Source organism: Microcebus murinus, chromosome 7 (genome assembly GCF_040939455.1).
Source record: "Microcebus murinus isolate Inina chromosome 7, M.murinus_Inina_mat1.0, whole genome shotgun sequence".
NCBI classification, from domain to species: Eukaryota; Metazoa; Chordata; class Mammalia; order Primates; family Cheirogaleidae; genus Microcebus; species Microcebus murinus.
This window is the reverse complement of record NC_134110.1, coordinates 19736433-19752752: the sequence shown is the minus strand read 5'-3', so window position 1 is coordinate 19752752 and position 16320 is coordinate 19736433. Positions and strand designations below refer to the sequence as shown.

The window sequence follows — 16320 nt, the reverse complement described above, 5'->3', positions numbered from 1 at the left end:
GCATGATATTCAATATATGGGTATCCTTTGTTAGGCTTAAAGAATTCACCCTCCCCAAACTCCCATCCAAACCTCTATAAAACCCATCACTCTACACTTCCTAGGGGTATATTAAGCACACAGCCTTTGCCAGACCCTTGGGAGACAATGGAATGGAATGCAAGAGGTGAACTTACTTTCCTAGTTCTTCCTGATAAGGACAAGGCTTATCCCTCCTGTATGTTTGAAAAGAATTTATTGCAGCAGCTGTTCTGGCCCAGTTGCTCACTCCCCCCAGAAAAACCCTCTATAAAACCTAAGGCTCTCCCCTCCCCCTTAGCGTGGATGCTCTTTTTGGCCTCCACCCATCTACACCCAGATGCTCAAAATAAACAGCATTTTGCTACACATAAGGCTTCATGTGTCTCCCTCTCAGCTCAGACGTAACATTTTTTTTTCACTCTGCTTAGCACTCAGTATGGAACTGGCATATGCATAGATGGATATAACCATCCCACTGCAATTCAGTGGAGGAAAGATGTATTGCTCAGTAAGCAATGTTAAAATTATTTTCTATACCTTAAAGAAAAGTAAAGTCAGATCCTTAGCTCCCAGCATACACAAAAATTTCAGAAGAAAAAAACCCACAAAATGAAACTAGTTTACCAAAAATCATTAGAAGAAACTATAATAGAATGGATTTGTAATCTTCTGATCTAGAACCCCAAAGCCATAAAAGGATCCATAAAGAAGGCAACACAAAGATGTGATTACCTAAGAATGTAGAATATTTATTTTAATAAAAGACCATAAAAAATGTGAAAAGATAACTGGGGTAATTGCTAATGGGTAATTCTTCATGGCAGATTTGTATGGGCAGAGAAGGAGAAAGGACAAGGAGAATTTCTAGATGACTTTCTCAGGCTATGATCCATCCTCTGTACCCTTGCCCCAAACAACCAGAATACACTTATGTTTTATTTATTGCTACTGTTAATATTGACCTATACATCCAGAGAGCATGAGTTCTATCCTCCAGCCACTCCCTACAGGAAGAAGGTAACACCCCCAACTAGGTCATTTGCTCACTGCAATTTGCTGCTTTCCATGTGCTATTTGCCACACTAACATTGTGGGATTGAGAAATAGAACACGATCACTCCCAGGGAGCTCATTGGCCAGTGGGAAAGTGGGGAGGACCACTGAGAGAGTGTTGAATTCACATTCACTGCATCGTGTGCTGTTTACAAACAAAAAGTCCACCAGGTACACAGCAGCCCAGAGTAGGTGACTGTGGCCAGGGGTCAAGACAGATTCCCAAAGAAGATCCTCTGGGATGATGTGAACTCCTTAGACTGTGGTTCATCCCCGACTCTATTAGTCCTAGTGTGTAACTCTTCCTTTAAATTATAAGCAAATGCTTTCAGGGTCCTGACACATTAGGGCCCTTCCAAGATGATCGATCTCCCACCATCCCCTTGAAGAGCCCTGTGCCATGGCCTGACTCACATGTTTTCCTATGAAGTACTCCATTTTGCTGGCCCTCATGCCTTAATCTACCTGTTTTCTTGATGTAGCCTGCTTGCCCTGAGGCGAAGGGACCACCAGGACTTTCCCAGACAAATTAAGATGTGTGGCCAGCCACCATGAACAGCTGCTCATGCCCTCCCACTGGATGAGGCTGTCTTTCTTCCAGATCTTTCTCAGTCATTGTGTCCATGACACTTGTCATTTTCTGCTCTGCAAGATGTACCTGAGCCCTTGACTTCTCCTCATTCAGAGGCTACCAAGTGTTGGGAAATGCATAAGGGTTTTTGAGTCAAGGTCGGTCGGGAAATACTATGAAAAAACCTTTTATTCTCAGAAAGTACTTCCTCAATTGTGAAATGCAGAGAGGAATTCCAGATTACATTGCTGAAGGACACAAAATCAAATATGATGAGACCACCCAGGGTAAAGTGGTTTGTTACTGATTATACATGCCTCAAGGGCAGTGAATGCCTGCCCTCTTAGAAGTGCAGTATCTTACACAGAGTAGGTGCTCAGAAAATACCCCAAAGCTGAACTGACAGCATCAGCCAGCCATCCCCATGGCTGTGGCCCATAAATAAAGCCTCAGTTTCTGCAGGTTTTGATACACGCCACTGGGCACATTCAGCTTGGGCCCCCACCCTGCACAGCTGAGGTCCTATGGTGTGGGGAAGGACGAGTGACAGAGGACTTCCTTGGTGCTCCTCCCTGCAGAGAGCTGATGAGCACAACCCCGGTGGGCAGTGGAGATGCACAGGGGACACCCACAGCAGGCTCAGGGAAGAGGTAGGGGGTGTCTTACCTTGGCCCTCACCTGGCTACCTGCCCCCCCTTCCCTCAGGTAGCTCATGATGATGACTGAACTTCCCATCGGATTCCTGTCTCACATATTTATTACACAGACCCTTAAAATCTTGTTGGCTCTATGTTCGATGTCACAAAGATCAATAAGCTCATCTCCACAAGCCGTGCTCTTGGGCACGATCGGTCTCAGGGCCCTCGGGGTGCCGGGGGTGGAGAGCTGCTCCGTGGTATGGCCCGGCGCCACCTACAAGAAGACAGTCTAGTCCTGGTCACCTTCCAATGCAGAGCTGTCCCCAGAAAACTCCTCTCACCACAGCACCTGGTCCTCTCTTTGAAATTCTGCCCAAAGTCTTGCACAGCAGTTGGATTTTGTCATTCCATGCTGCACGGTGGAAGTGCTCTGTGCTCGCCTGCACTGGCTGGCAAGGGGTTTGGTCAGAGAAAAGGTAGACATCAGATGCTGAGGGAAACTGGTCAAGAAGCCACTGTATGAAAACCCCACAGCAGTTTCAGAAGAGACAAGCTCACTTTTTTCCCAAAAGTGAAATAAAAGCCTACAGTAGGCACAGAGCCCAGAGAGGGTCTGAAAGTGGAGCTAGTTCAGAGGGAGGGAGAAAAGAGCTATTCCTATTTTTACTTGTAGAAAAATAAAATATAAGTGCATGAGCTCTCTCCAGACATGGCTAGAGGCAGGTGAGTAAAGAGTCAAAGGCTGGACCCTGCTGCGTGACCTCAGGCAAGTGGCTGAACCTCTCTGAGCACAAGTTTTCTATCCTGAGGAATGTGGACACTCACACCAACTTTGAGAAGGAATAATGCTCAGCATCATGGCCACCAGTCCCGGGCACTAGGCGAGAGCCCAGAAAAGGGGACTAAGAGCTGCAGACAAGTGACCTAAGCCCAACACACGGAACAGTCAGGCCCTTTGCAGAAAGTGCAGAATGAGGTGGGCAATGCTAAAGGCCAGCTAGTGGCAGACAGCACACTCTGGTGCAGACAGCTGGGCTCCAAGTTAGTTGAGCTCCTGGCAGCTAATGGACAATACACACTCACTTGCCCTCCCTCCCATCATTTGACTGAGATGCTTCAAGAAATAACAGAAGCAAAACATGCCCACTGACACAGTGCCAGGAGGTGTGCACCAGCAGAGAAGAACAGAGAATAATATCTGGACAAAATCACCTGATAGGAATCAACTGCTAGCAAGTCAGAAGGAGAACATGATTAAGTACTTTCACAATTACTCAAAGCAAGAAGGAAACAAAACAAAAACTCTACCAAAAGGATCAGAGCCTCTGCCACCCCACACACAGGCAAAGCCAAGACCTCCAGGAATTGGTCCACACCCCCATCCCATCTCTGACCCTCTCTCTGACCAGAGCCTCCCCCTCCTACCAATTCTCTGCAGCCACATCGGCCCTGTCCATTCCTAGGACAGATCGGGATGTCACATTCCTGTCTCAGGGTGATGGAAGAAAGATACAATTTTAGTAAGACAAAATCATGACCCTTGCACACGTATAAAATGAGCATGCATCAAAGACTAGATTTATTCATTCATTAATGAGAGAGCCAGGAAAGTGTTCAAACCAATTCTGCAGCTGTCTACAGGGCAGACACGCACGTGGTGATCAGGATCAGGGATCTGAAGCTGCAAACAGAGGAATCAGGGCCCCAGGCAAAACCCATTTTCTTCTCTATGAACTGGCATCATCTGCTTTGCTATCAGCTTTCTAGAAGTTAGAGTTGAAAAACAGTTTGAAGACCACAACAGAAAGAGTCTCTAGAGCATCAGATGACCAGGACAGTGCACATGACTATGCTGTACGTTCCCCAGGACACCTAGTTGTCTTCTGCTCCTTCCTCTTTTGCATTTCAAAGTCGTTCACAGGCATTCCTGACAAGCCCTCTGCACTGGCTATTCTTTCTGTCAGGGATACTGGCCTCCCTGATGTCAGATGACTTGCTCCTTTGTGGCCATCTAACCATTCTGTAGTCTCACCCTGACCTCTGGCAGCAGCCCCACTACCCCTGACTGCTTCTCCTTCACTGTGCTCTGGCCTGTGCCCTCCCCTCCTCTCCTCCACCTCTCCTTCCCCAGGGGGCACGGTCTGGGTCTGGTTGCAGCACTGCTGTATCCTCCACCCCCAGAACGGTGTGTGATTATATGACAGGAGCCTTCACTAAATATTGGTTGAGTAAATGAACAAATTAAAAACAAACAGCATCAGCAGCTAGGATGAGACAAGGGAGGGTGAGATGAACAGTTCAGAGGATGGTTTTGGAGATGCAAACATAGGTTGGCTGGTTCTACTCACTTCTTGAAAACAGGCTGCTGCTCCCCTCTTCCCACCACACATGGTTTAGAAACAACCTCCCTCCAGATCAAGTGTGAATATTTGATAATGCAGACACTGTAATGCACATCCTCAAACCTCTTTCTCTGAGGTCCATGGCAGGAAAGCTACCTTTGCTCACCTGGAACTCTACCATCTTAGTTTGTTTTCTGTTGCTTATGGTAGAATACCTGAAACTGGACAATTTATAAAGAAAAGGAATTTATTTCCTACAGTTATGGAAGCTGAGAAGTCTAAGGTCAAAGGTCTGCTTCTGGTGAGGGCCTTCTTGCTGGTAGGGACTCTCTGCAGAGCCCCAAGGACATGTGAGATATCTCATGGTGAGGGGGCTGAACATGTTAACTCAGGTCTCTCTTCTATTCTTACAAAGTCACCAGTCCCACTCTTGTGATAAGCTATTGATCCTTTAACTCATTAATTTGTTACTCCATGGATGGATTAAGACATTCCTGAGAGCAGAGCCCTCATGACCCAGTCACCTCTTAAAGTTCCCTCCTCTTAACACTGAAACATTGGGGTTAAGTTTCAACTTGAATTTTGGAGGAGACAAATATTCAAACCACAGCCACTACTGACAACCTTTCAGCGATCCCCCTCTCCAACCCCTGATACCCCCAGCCCAGCCATGACTACATTATGGGCCTTTGAGCATCAGCAGGCCAACCTTAGGCCTCAGGATACCACAATTTCAGGAGCCATTAACCATGACAACACTGAATCGCAGAGAGTCACTCCCTAAGAGCCCATCCTATGTGAGGACCAGCACAATACCATAATAAACTCACTGCAGCCCACACAGAGCAGGGGCCAGATGCAGGCCTGGGATCTTTAGCCCAGCAGCCTGTGCCACCTGCCTGCCTCCTCTGCTCTTGACAAGAACACCCTCACCCCAACCTCGAGTCCTAGGACACTGTCACTTCCACTAACATTGCTATACTCCCCATCAGAAGCCAAGACCGGATCTATAATCACGCAAACGTGAAAACAACTGGAACTTGAGTGTTTGGCTCATCAGTGCCGGAGCAGACCACACCAACCATCATCCTCCTCATGCCCAAGGCCCTGCCAGTTTCCTGAGAACAGTGCCGAGGTGTGCTGTACACCCTCTCTCAGAGGGCTCCAGTAGGGGTGGCCTCTGGGTGCTCACAGAACACTACTTTGCTTTTTAATGCACACTATATTGGCTTCCCTCCGAAATCCTTGTCCTGGGCTGACTTCGGGGGAACCAAAGACACTTGGCAAGGGAACAAATTCTATTTCACTGGAGACTCATTGATGAGCACAATTATGAACCTTCCAGGCTGGGTCACACTGCACCCAGGGGTGTGTCCTGCATTCATCACCCCCTCCCCAGGCTCTGCCGCCAGTCACAGTGCCAAGGTCCTGTGTAAAACAAAGACACGAGCCTGCAGATGTGCAAATGTAGCTTTGCAAGTTCTGTGGAAAGAAATGTCTGATGCCCCATGCTGTTCCAAACATTCAGAGCCAACAAAAACATCTTTAAATATCTTCATCAAAGAAAAAATTTCCATTATTGCTACAGAATTTCCTGACCAAGAAACTCAAAACAGAGAAGCCCAGAAAGGCCAAGGTATTGCCTGCCTCTGCATGGTGCAGGAACATCTGAGAAGTTGCTGGGATTCAGACTTTCCTTCTGCAAGTCGACTGCTGATCCCAGCAAGGCTTTTAATTTTGTCCAAAGGGGGAAATCATGACAAGCCATCCATAATTGCTACTCACTTTGGGCAAGATTGTGTTCAGAAAAATCCTTGAGCTGCAGGCTTAAAGTAAAGCAGAACAAAGCAATGAAAAAATGACTGGAATCAGCACCAGGAAGAGATGCTTTTATAATATCAGCGCCCATCCTCTCCTCAGAGCGACCTGGCCAGCTGGCTGGCAGTGCCATGATTGGTTCTGCATCCATCAAGGAAATAAGGCAGAAATGATGCCAAGGTGGCTGTTTTGCAGTGACCCAGACCCTTCAAAGCATAGAAAATGCACTATATCTCAAAAACCATTAGCGACTCTAATATCAAACTGGAATAGAGCAAGAAATAAGACAGACACATTTGTGAGGCTTCACCTGAGCTGAATCAATGCTCCTTCAAAAACTGTCACTCATGCAAAATGATGGCATTGAGCCTCCTCCTTTAAGAAGATCCCCTCTACCCCATTCACACATTAATGAACCAGCATATGAATCTACTGAGTAGAACGTGCTATTTTGAGTGCTTAGAAGCTGGCAGAAAGTATTAAGCTGAACATCTCTCAAAATCCTCAATAACAGATATCAGTAAGTTTGGATCTTGCTAAAGTCAAGCCTATTTTTTGCTACTTCCTGCGTCAATTTTTGGACTCAGTCACAGTTTAATGTTTTCTAGGTTGTCCATATGATTTCTTTCCTTTCCCTTCTTTCTTCTCTGGCTGTTCTTAGCAGCCTGTACCACATTGACCCAGCCTCTTTGCAACCCCTCCTAATAATCCCTGCATCCTCCCTTCCTCTCTCCACCTCACTTTTGCACAGCTATGTACTAAGTTCTTTGCTAGGTGCCCCAAGAGGCAGCAAACCCCAAGTGCTAGAGAAGACTGGAACCCCTTTCTATGTGACTGAGAAAGGTGCTCTAGACCTGGTGGGGCATCAGGGAGGCTTCTCTGGAAGACTAGGGGTTAAATGGAATCAAGGTCACAAGGTGACAGGAGGGGGTCATTCCTCGCCCAGAGGGATGCTCATGTATGCAACCTGCACAGGAAGGGCTGGAGAGCAGCAGGGACAGTGGGCAGGTCTGAACACACCTGGGGGCCCTACACTGAGTCCAGACAGCAAAGGGAAGCAGCGGACAGAGGTGGGGGATGAGAAGATCACATGTGTTTGAACACACTATCTTCTTGCCTACTTATCCTCCCTCACTGCCCCTTGCAGAGTGCACTTAGCTGAGTGTGACTTCATGAGGCATGCCCATTCTGGTCTTTCTGTGCGCCCCCATCTTTCATCTGACCAGCACAGTTTCACCACTGTCCTTTCCTCTTGGCCTGTGATCCTTAGTTTCCCTAGAGCACACCTTGGCTCATCTCCCTTCCTGCGTGCCCTAGCGAGGTGGGGCTGATTTCCCCTCCCTCGACTCCAGGAGGGGCCCCTCCCCACTGTGATCACCTGAATGTGGTGAAGGGATGTTCTGGGACCCCCACATTCAGTCCTTAAAAGACTTGGCAGCCTCTACTTCCCTCCTCTCAGAGCACTCCCAGGCCCAAGTTGGAGTCTTTGTAGAAAATAAGTGAGGAGGCAAACTGAGGTTGCAGAGTCCACAGCCGAAGCTGAGTGGCTGAGCTCCAGCCCCGCCGTGGAGTGGTGGAGTGCGCCCCTCCCTCGGCATGCCAGGCGGTAAGCCACAGCCCACTGCTGTCTGACAATGCCACATGAACTAGACAATCAACCACACGGCCTGGTCCGCCCACAGCATTGTGAGGAATAGTATCAGTTGTTTTCTTTAAGCCACTAAGTTCAGGGTAATTTGTTCTGCAGCAATAGTAAGTGACATCGTATCTATTATTGGCTTAATATTCCCTGTAACCTGTTTATTCCACATTGTGTCCGTGTGGACATGCAAGCCCCATGTTTAGCAATTACTTCAGAAAGGAAGTCCTACATCCTACGTTTTCTCAGAACAACTAAAACAGAAAACGAGGCAGCCTCTGCAGCCCCACGATGGAGGGCGGTGGATGTGGTGGACAGGCACACTGAGGAGTGGGGAGAGGAAGTAGGTTCTGGGCCATCAGCTGGGTCAGGCATGCGGGTGGGCGTGGTAGTATTTCTGAGGGCCTGGTCCCTGGTGACATTTGTCAGAGACTGCTCTATTTTTGCTCCTTCAAATTCAGTTACAACCTGGTAACTCTTCATGAGCCAGAGCACTAGAATCATCAAACATTTTATGTTTTGGAGTTAAAAATCCTGCATGTAAGCCATATAAACTGTCTTTCATAGCTTCATTAGTTAGATTCCACCATATTATAAAATGGATTATTGATTCTAGATTTAAAAAACGAAATTGGGAACTATGAGAAACGTGGATTTTTCCTTCTAAATGGTTAATTTGCCATCTTACTCTAAGCAGAAACCCTCATCACCCTGCCTGTAAACACACCACTGCCATCACTGGGAGTGTACCCTTTGCCAAGTGCCAGGCTAAGCATGCCTCGTGCATCTGCAGAGTTATCCTTCCAAACCCTGTGCAGTTGGCATTTGCTCCATTTTGCAAAGGAGACATCTGAGACTGAAAGATTACAGAGACTGTAAATATCATGGCTAAGTTTTATACCCAGGCTTGTTCAACCCTAACCCTTTGCCCTTAAGTAGTCAACTGCAATGCCCCTGTTATGGATTGAATTGTGTCCTCCTCAGACTTATACATTGAAGGCCTAACAACCAGTATCTTGAAATGTGACTCTATTTGGAGAGAGGACCTTTAAAGAGGTGATTACAGTAAAATGAGATCATTAGGAGAGCCCTAATCCAATCTGACTGGCATCCTAGGAAGACAAGGGCACAGACAAGCACAGAGGTACATTCATGTGAAGGCAGCCATGCATCAGCCAAGGAGAGAGGGTCAGAAGGAATCGGCCCTGCCAACACCTTGATCTAAGACTTCTGGCCTCCAGACACGTGACAGAATAAATTTCTGTTTAAGCACCCGGCTGGTACTTCATTACAGCAGCCCTAGCAAACTAATACAGTCCGCTGGAAAACAGAACCCAAAGCCCTGGCCTGGAAATGCATGTGCTTCACCCACTCAACAGGGGACCACTTACTCTGATTTTAAACATTTTCAAAGCTCAACAAATTTAAGAAGCAGAAAAGTGGCAGCAAATCAGAAGAGGACATTCTTCTAGAGACAGGCCCAATGATCCAAGTGAAATGTGACCACCAGTGGCAAAGACAAAGTATTAAAAGTTGGCATAAGATATAGATTCACCCCGCCTTGTGGAAGTAGCCATGTAGCATGAACATGTCAGCTCGTCTGGAGGGCAAGTGTTGGATGGCCACCCCATTCCCTGCGTCAGGAAAGCCTGGGCTTCCTTCTCCCTCCAGCTAGGCACCTTCTCCCTCCACCAAAGGCAACAGTCCTCATCAGGAAATAACTTTCTTTTTTATTATGCTTCTTCTCATACTGGAGACCTTATTAGGAAGAAATGTTCTGGGTTCTCATATATGACTACGTGGTTTAACAAAGAATTTTACTGCTTCTAGAAATTTATGCTGCCTAGATATCTGCTTTTGAGGCATCCAGTCTACAAGTCAGATTGCCTTGGATTACCAATAAATCCATTTCCTGAACTCAGGAGAAGGGCTATTACAACACAGGTGTGCATCCTGCAGTGCAAGCTTCTGCATGCAGGTACAGATGACAGTCCTCATGTACTCAGCCACCTTTGCTGCAGAACTTTCCAATGCACAATGGGGAGTGTAACAAATGAGGATGTGGGCCCCAACTGTGGACTCCAGCTATACATCCCATAGGCCAGCACCTTCCGCTGTTTATCACGACTGCTACCATTCAGGGAGCAAAGGTACTGCCTTGTGCAAGAATGCTTCTTGTGCCAATATGCACAGAAACAATGCTAGGCACCTAGGCATCAACGGCAGACCACCCTATCGATATGGCCATCTTAGGCAGCATGCCTGTAGGCATGCCAAACCAGAGGATACTGGCAGAGGGGGAAGAGCTTATTCTCACAGACCTGTCCACTTAGAAAGTCATGTGGGGAGTAGTAGTCCCAAATTATAGATAACATATCTAGCATTTCTGTAAAATATTAAACTGTGCTTGATTGCTACATGTTTACAAGCATAAAATCATTTTTTTCCCTTTTGTCCAGTATGCTTACCTGTTATAGAGAAGAATGTCTGGTTTCCAAATCTGGCCATCTGGGAAACGAACAGTCGTCACACCCGGATATTCTGACATATTCCACTGCAAATAGTGATCTGTCCAAGACTGACACACAGAGAATATTAGCAGCACTTTGCTTCCTTGACTACTAATATTTCTTGTAAGAGATTATTAGGTAAGTTCAAAGCCAGAAAGAGTTCCAGACATTTATTTACATAACTGAATTGCTAGCTATAAAATATAAGGAAACTGGGAATTAAATAATCCCTTCCAAAATGACCATGAAGAGCATAAAAATCAAATTTAAGGTCCTGCTGTCACCGTGAACACATTCAGATGGTAGCAGTAAAGTTAATTCCAACCCTCTGCATGCCCCCGAGCCTTCTTCTCTTGCAGTAGATGGGTTACTTCTAGCCAAATGAATAACAGTTTTGCTTTCAAAGTTTTCACTGTGAGAACTTTGAAAAAATAAATTCACTTATTTCAATTGGAATAACAACCAGGCTGTAGAAATGTAGGATATTTATTTCCATGAAACAATACTGTGCAGCTACACAGGCAGAAACTTCTAAGGGAATGTTTTCAGAATTGAATTCTTATTTTCTTATGGAGATAATGCTTCTGACACCACAACCAGACAATGCAAACACTGAGCCTCAGTATGAAGCTCTGAATCAGGACATAAGGACACAGCTGAGGACTCAGGAGGTATTCACATAAGCTAAGGCCAGGCCCAGGGTCCTCGCTCCCAGGGCCAGATGCTCAACACCCCTTCCTGGGCACCACAAACTCTGCAGAGACAGCTCAGGTGGGACCTCACCTGGAGCTGCCCTGCAACCACCACCACACCACCAGTGCCTCAGAGCTGATGGCTTTGGACTTAGGACCCCCTACAATATACCAATATCAGGTCCCCATCTTGCATCCAGTCCCCCTGGGACCACCCATGTTCTGGAACTCAGACTTGCCAAGATTTAGAAAGGTGTGTGATGCAACAAGCCCAGCTAGGACCAAGGTGGTACCACATAATCAAACATTTCATTATTTCTGCAGGAAAATATGCATATTTATACTAAGTGAGATAAATAAATGCCTAAATTTCATGTCAATTTCAATTTGATTTTAGAACAAGTAAGTTTGATGCAAAGTTATAAAAACAAAATCAAGGGAGGTAAAAAAAATTCATTTTCAGAGCTGCTGCAATTCAAGAATTGCAGATGTGAGGTTGTGGACCTATAAAGCTATTGACACTGGCAACAAGAGTATGTCCCAGAGATCCAATCATCCTCTGGGGAGGGCAGGCAGCACCCAGAAATGATGTCCAAGCTCTGAAACTATTTGAAGTCAGAGGAGAGGGGCCATCCAGGTAAGTAACCTTATGTTACAGCCAGGGACCTCCAGGAATGAGGACATGTTATAGAAACTGTACAGAAGTATCACCTGGGGCATTTTGGAATTGAGATTTGCCCCGCTGGAGTCCCCAGTGAGATGGAGGTGGCTGGCGGAGGGCACCTGAGGGGAGCACTGAGGAAGGGTGGGTCTCGTCCAAGTGGTTTTCCAGGAACTCCTGGGTACCAGCCAAGTGGTGCTTGCTGAAGCCTCCTCCGTCTTGGCACCATCAGCCCTGCACTCCCCTCATTTCTCTCCCTTGTCCTGGGCACAAAGCCCTTCCATACCAAACATGTCTGGTTTCTCTGCCAAGATCTTGCATCTCACTCTGGGATGCTTCTCTCTGTTGGTCACTGATTATCTCAGAACCAGTCACACTCACCATTATGATCATGCTGAGCAGGGCTGCAGTGTTCCATGAGCTGCCCTGGAAGGTGGGCACGGTAGGCACATGCCCTTCTCCCCCATCTACTGAAATGATGTCCGGAGAGGGAAGGAAGGCAGGGAATGGGAGTGCATGGCGGTCAAACCGCGACCTCTTCTAACACACCACCAGAGCTGCACATGGCCTGCCCAGCACTCCACAAACCCAGCTACGTGTCTCGTCCCCTGCCAGCGGGGCACGCTGCTTGCTCAGTGTGCCGTGTATGCCCACGTTCAGTGCAGTCACTATTCCTATGTATGGGAGAAGACTGAGGCTTAGAGAACTAGATCTTTTTAGTTCGTCATTGGATCAGGACTTCATCGCATTACTTGACTTGAAACAAAATGACGTTTGGGCTCTACTAGAGCTGGTCTTACTCCAAAGCCAGCTGACTCTCGGAGAAGAAAGTGGGATGGGGGCTAGAGGGAGTTTTGGATTCAGAAAAACCTTTGCAGCAAGGCTCTGGCAGAGACTTGCTGCATGAGTTTGGGCAGGTAAACCACCCTCTCTGAGCTGCAGTTTCCTGGTGTGCACCCTACCTCACAGGATGAAATAAAATGATGTGTACGGTAGCACGTAAAAGTCATGTGGCCCTGACACACAAGTGATAAATGATGGCTTTTAAAAAAAAGAATTCTCCCATTTTTCAAAATCCTAACGGTAATAACCCAGCTGCAGCCAAAGGCAGAAAAGAGGGAGCACCAACATGGCATTGAGAGCTGCAGCAAGGACCCCACGCTGCAAGCCCTGGAGCCTGGCCAGAGCTCACCAGCCCTAGGGCCTGCCATTCCCCACCTGCAGGCTCCCACGTAGGGTTCCTAAAAATGGATGTGGAATAGGCCCACAAACAACAAACGTAGAAAGAGGCCGTCTGTCCTCTCAAAGCATTTGCTTCCTGGGTCCCTTGGCGGCAGGGCATGGGGCACAATCTTTGCAGACAGCACCTAGCAGGGCAGGCTTCCCCTAGGCTGGGACCTGAAAAGCAGCAGCAATGACCCCGGAAATGCCAATGCTCCCAGATCCACACATTTAGAGGAGTCTGTGCTTTTTCTTCTCTTCCTATTTCTGCAGGATTCTTTCTTATTAAATCTTCAAGAGAAGAGTGTGTGGGGTTTGCAGGGGACACCCAAGGGAGGAAGGGGCCATTGATCTAAAATGTACCACAGGAATCCCAATTCTTCCCTGGATCTGACACAAGCCACCCCCATTAGAGGATGTTCTTTAGGAGTGTGCGGATGCACAAAGCAGGGAATACTGAGGGACAGGGGAAGCAGGGGAAGGGGAGAGAAGGGAGAGCAAGAGGGAGGGAAGGGAAAGCTTTGCTTTTAAAAAAAACACCTTATGGTATAGTAAGAAATATATTTGGTTTTCCTGGCACAGAGCTCCTAAAACCCTTGGACTTCCCTGAGTGATATGAGTGTCTTTTGTCATTCATAAAGAACCCCTTGTGCCAATGAGGTGACTTAGGGTTGTGTCCCCTCGGTAGCTTCAAGGTGGGGACAGGGACTGGTCACCAGAAAGACCAAGCCAGGGAGTAGAACTAGGCACTTCCAGCCCCACCCCACGCCTATCTCAGAGGGGCCAGGGAGGCAGCGGATGGGGTTATACAAACTCTTGGTGAACACAGGAAGGTGCTGGGAGGGCAGCGCTCTGGGGAGGGGCCATGGGAGGTCCCTGCTCCCTCTTGCACACCCCATATTTTGCCCCATACAACTCTTCAATTTGGCTGTTCCTGAGTTGTATCTTTTAGAATAAACCAGTAAACATAAGTGAAGTGTTTTCCTGAGTTCTGTGAGCCATCCTAGAAAATTATTAGAACTGGGGCAGGGGGAGCATGGGAACCCCTGAATTTATGGGCAGCTGAACAGAAGTGTGGGCAGCCTGGGCACCCCATTTGCAGCTGGTGTCTGAAACGGGGGCAGTCCCGACGCTAACTCCAGGTAGACAGTGTTGGAATTGCATTGAATTGTTGAGCACTCAATTGCTATTGAGAATTAGTTGTGTTGACAAAAAAGACATTATGTATTAATATTTAATACTAGAAAATGCCACGCATGTATATTTTTTGAAAATTCTTCCTGTCAACTATTTTGATCTTGGAGGAGGAAAGAAGGCTCCCTTCCATACTCTGCCTCTGAAACACTTTTCTGCCTGTGAGATGTAATAATTTTAAAAACATTCTTAACCTTGAGATGCTATCATGGCCCTACACAAGCCACTGGCTCGCTTATCTCGAGCAGAAAGTGCAGTATTTCTGTGTGTCAGGGATGAAGTGATAATGACTGCAGCAATTAAAAAGGTAAACATTTCATAAATAAATATGGTTTACGAGATAACATTCTATGATGTGAATTCTGTTAGTACCACAGTTAGAATGAGGAGGTTAAAAGCATAGAATGACATGGAAGGCTAGGATGTCTAAAGCTAGAAGAATCATCAAGAGTCCAAAGTAAGAGAAGACAGATTTTTTACAAAGCAAGCATAAGCCTCTGGATGGTGCAAATGTTGCTTCAGAAACTGAAATGGTCCCTGTCATTTCTTGTCATAGATTAAATCAGATTATGTCTGACAAGCCTCCAGAAATGACAAAACTAATCTGCAGAGAAAACACACCAATTGCTTCCCCCTAGGAAAAGAAGAGGTAAATGGAGAGGCTGGCAATTTTCTATTCCTTCAGGTTATCTGAATAATCTGAAAGCCCCACAAAACCACAGGCAACTGGGAGAAAGAGTAACAAAACCATCAATCTGTAGGTCAAAGAGAATTTATTTCTCTATTTTTACTTTCCTGCCTCTTCCATTTTAAATGCACAGAAATTGACCTCAGATTTTAAAGAATTATTCTTTAAATTTGGAGAAAGAATTGTGTGGATTCAGATTTTTAGCACAGGAATTAGCAACACGAGACTCTGGAGGAGAAAACCCCACTGCCGAGAGCCGTCCCCTGGGCTCTGCATGTGCCTCCTGCCCGTGTCTCTGCTGTCCCTCAGAATCCTGGCCCTTGAGCCCTCAATACCGAGCTGCACTTGTCGCGTGTCCATTACTCACTCGGGGTCAGGCCAGACTGGTCAGCAGCCAGGGAACACAAGGACAGCAATCAATGGATGGTGGTGGAGAGGGCCCCAGGGCAGCTTCCAAGGCTGCCCTTGGTGACACCTGAGTCCCCCATGTCCGTGCTGTGGCCACATAGGAACATTGGAGCGTCCAGACTGAACTGCTGGGCAGGGCAGGGGGCACAGTGGCACAGGTGCTGATTAGATAACTGTTAAGGTTTTGTTAGACCCAAGATTCTCATGATTCCATAAAAATTCAGTTGGGAGACAGTGTTACAACTGCTACATGATCTACAAGTGCCGCTTTCCAGATTAACGTTATCACACAGCTTTATAAGGGTATATGCTATAAGGGAATCAGCATGTTTTCAATATGGTAGGCACCTGAAAATAAGTACTAATTCATGATGAAACGCCTAGACATGCCAGTGCTCCCAGATCGTCACAGGCAGAAGAGTCTGTGCATTTCCTCCTCTTTCATTCTGCAAAGCAGAGATTTCTCCCTCCCGTGCCCTCCACTGTCTGACCACCAGCCTGCCTCCTGCAACGTCTCTGGAGAACTACTTTCTATTTTAACCTTTCTTCTTCTTCTTTTTGAATGTGTTAATTGCACAGCCTGATTGTAAATAGCTTCATAGTAGAAGCTGAGTCTCATACATTTCTAGGTCCCCTCTCCTGGCCTGCTCCAATGCCCTCTACATACCAGGTTGCTCCAAAAATGAGCTGAATAAGTAAATCAGACAAAGAGTTTCCAAATAAGTGAGGCTGCAGATGCTTCTGCAAATGTTAAGTCTTAATTATAAATAAGTGGGGCCTGAAAGACATTTAGAGGTCTCTGGTGACATCCTCCAAAGGAAGGATGTTTATTTAGGAGCATCTAAACTCAACACAGAAGTAATA

General features: G+C 46.7%; 1 protein-coding gene across 2 annotated transcripts in view; it reads right to left on the bottom strand.

Moving 5' to 3' along the window:
• Nucleotides 1–16320, bottom strand: part of CHRNA7 (cholinergic receptor nicotinic alpha 7 subunit) — a 125121-nt gene that overhangs the window by 42621 nt on the left and 66180 nt on the right. The window contains exon 4 of one of the 2 annotated variants that reach the window (XM_012764626.2): nucleotides 10551–10660. The exons of the other annotated variant lie outside the window; for it this stretch is intronic. Coding sequence (XP_012620080.1) covers nucleotides 10551–10660 — 110 coding nt within the window. The remainder of the gene's footprint in view (nucleotides 1–10550; nucleotides 10661–16320) is intronic. 2 annotated transcript variants of the gene reach the window in all.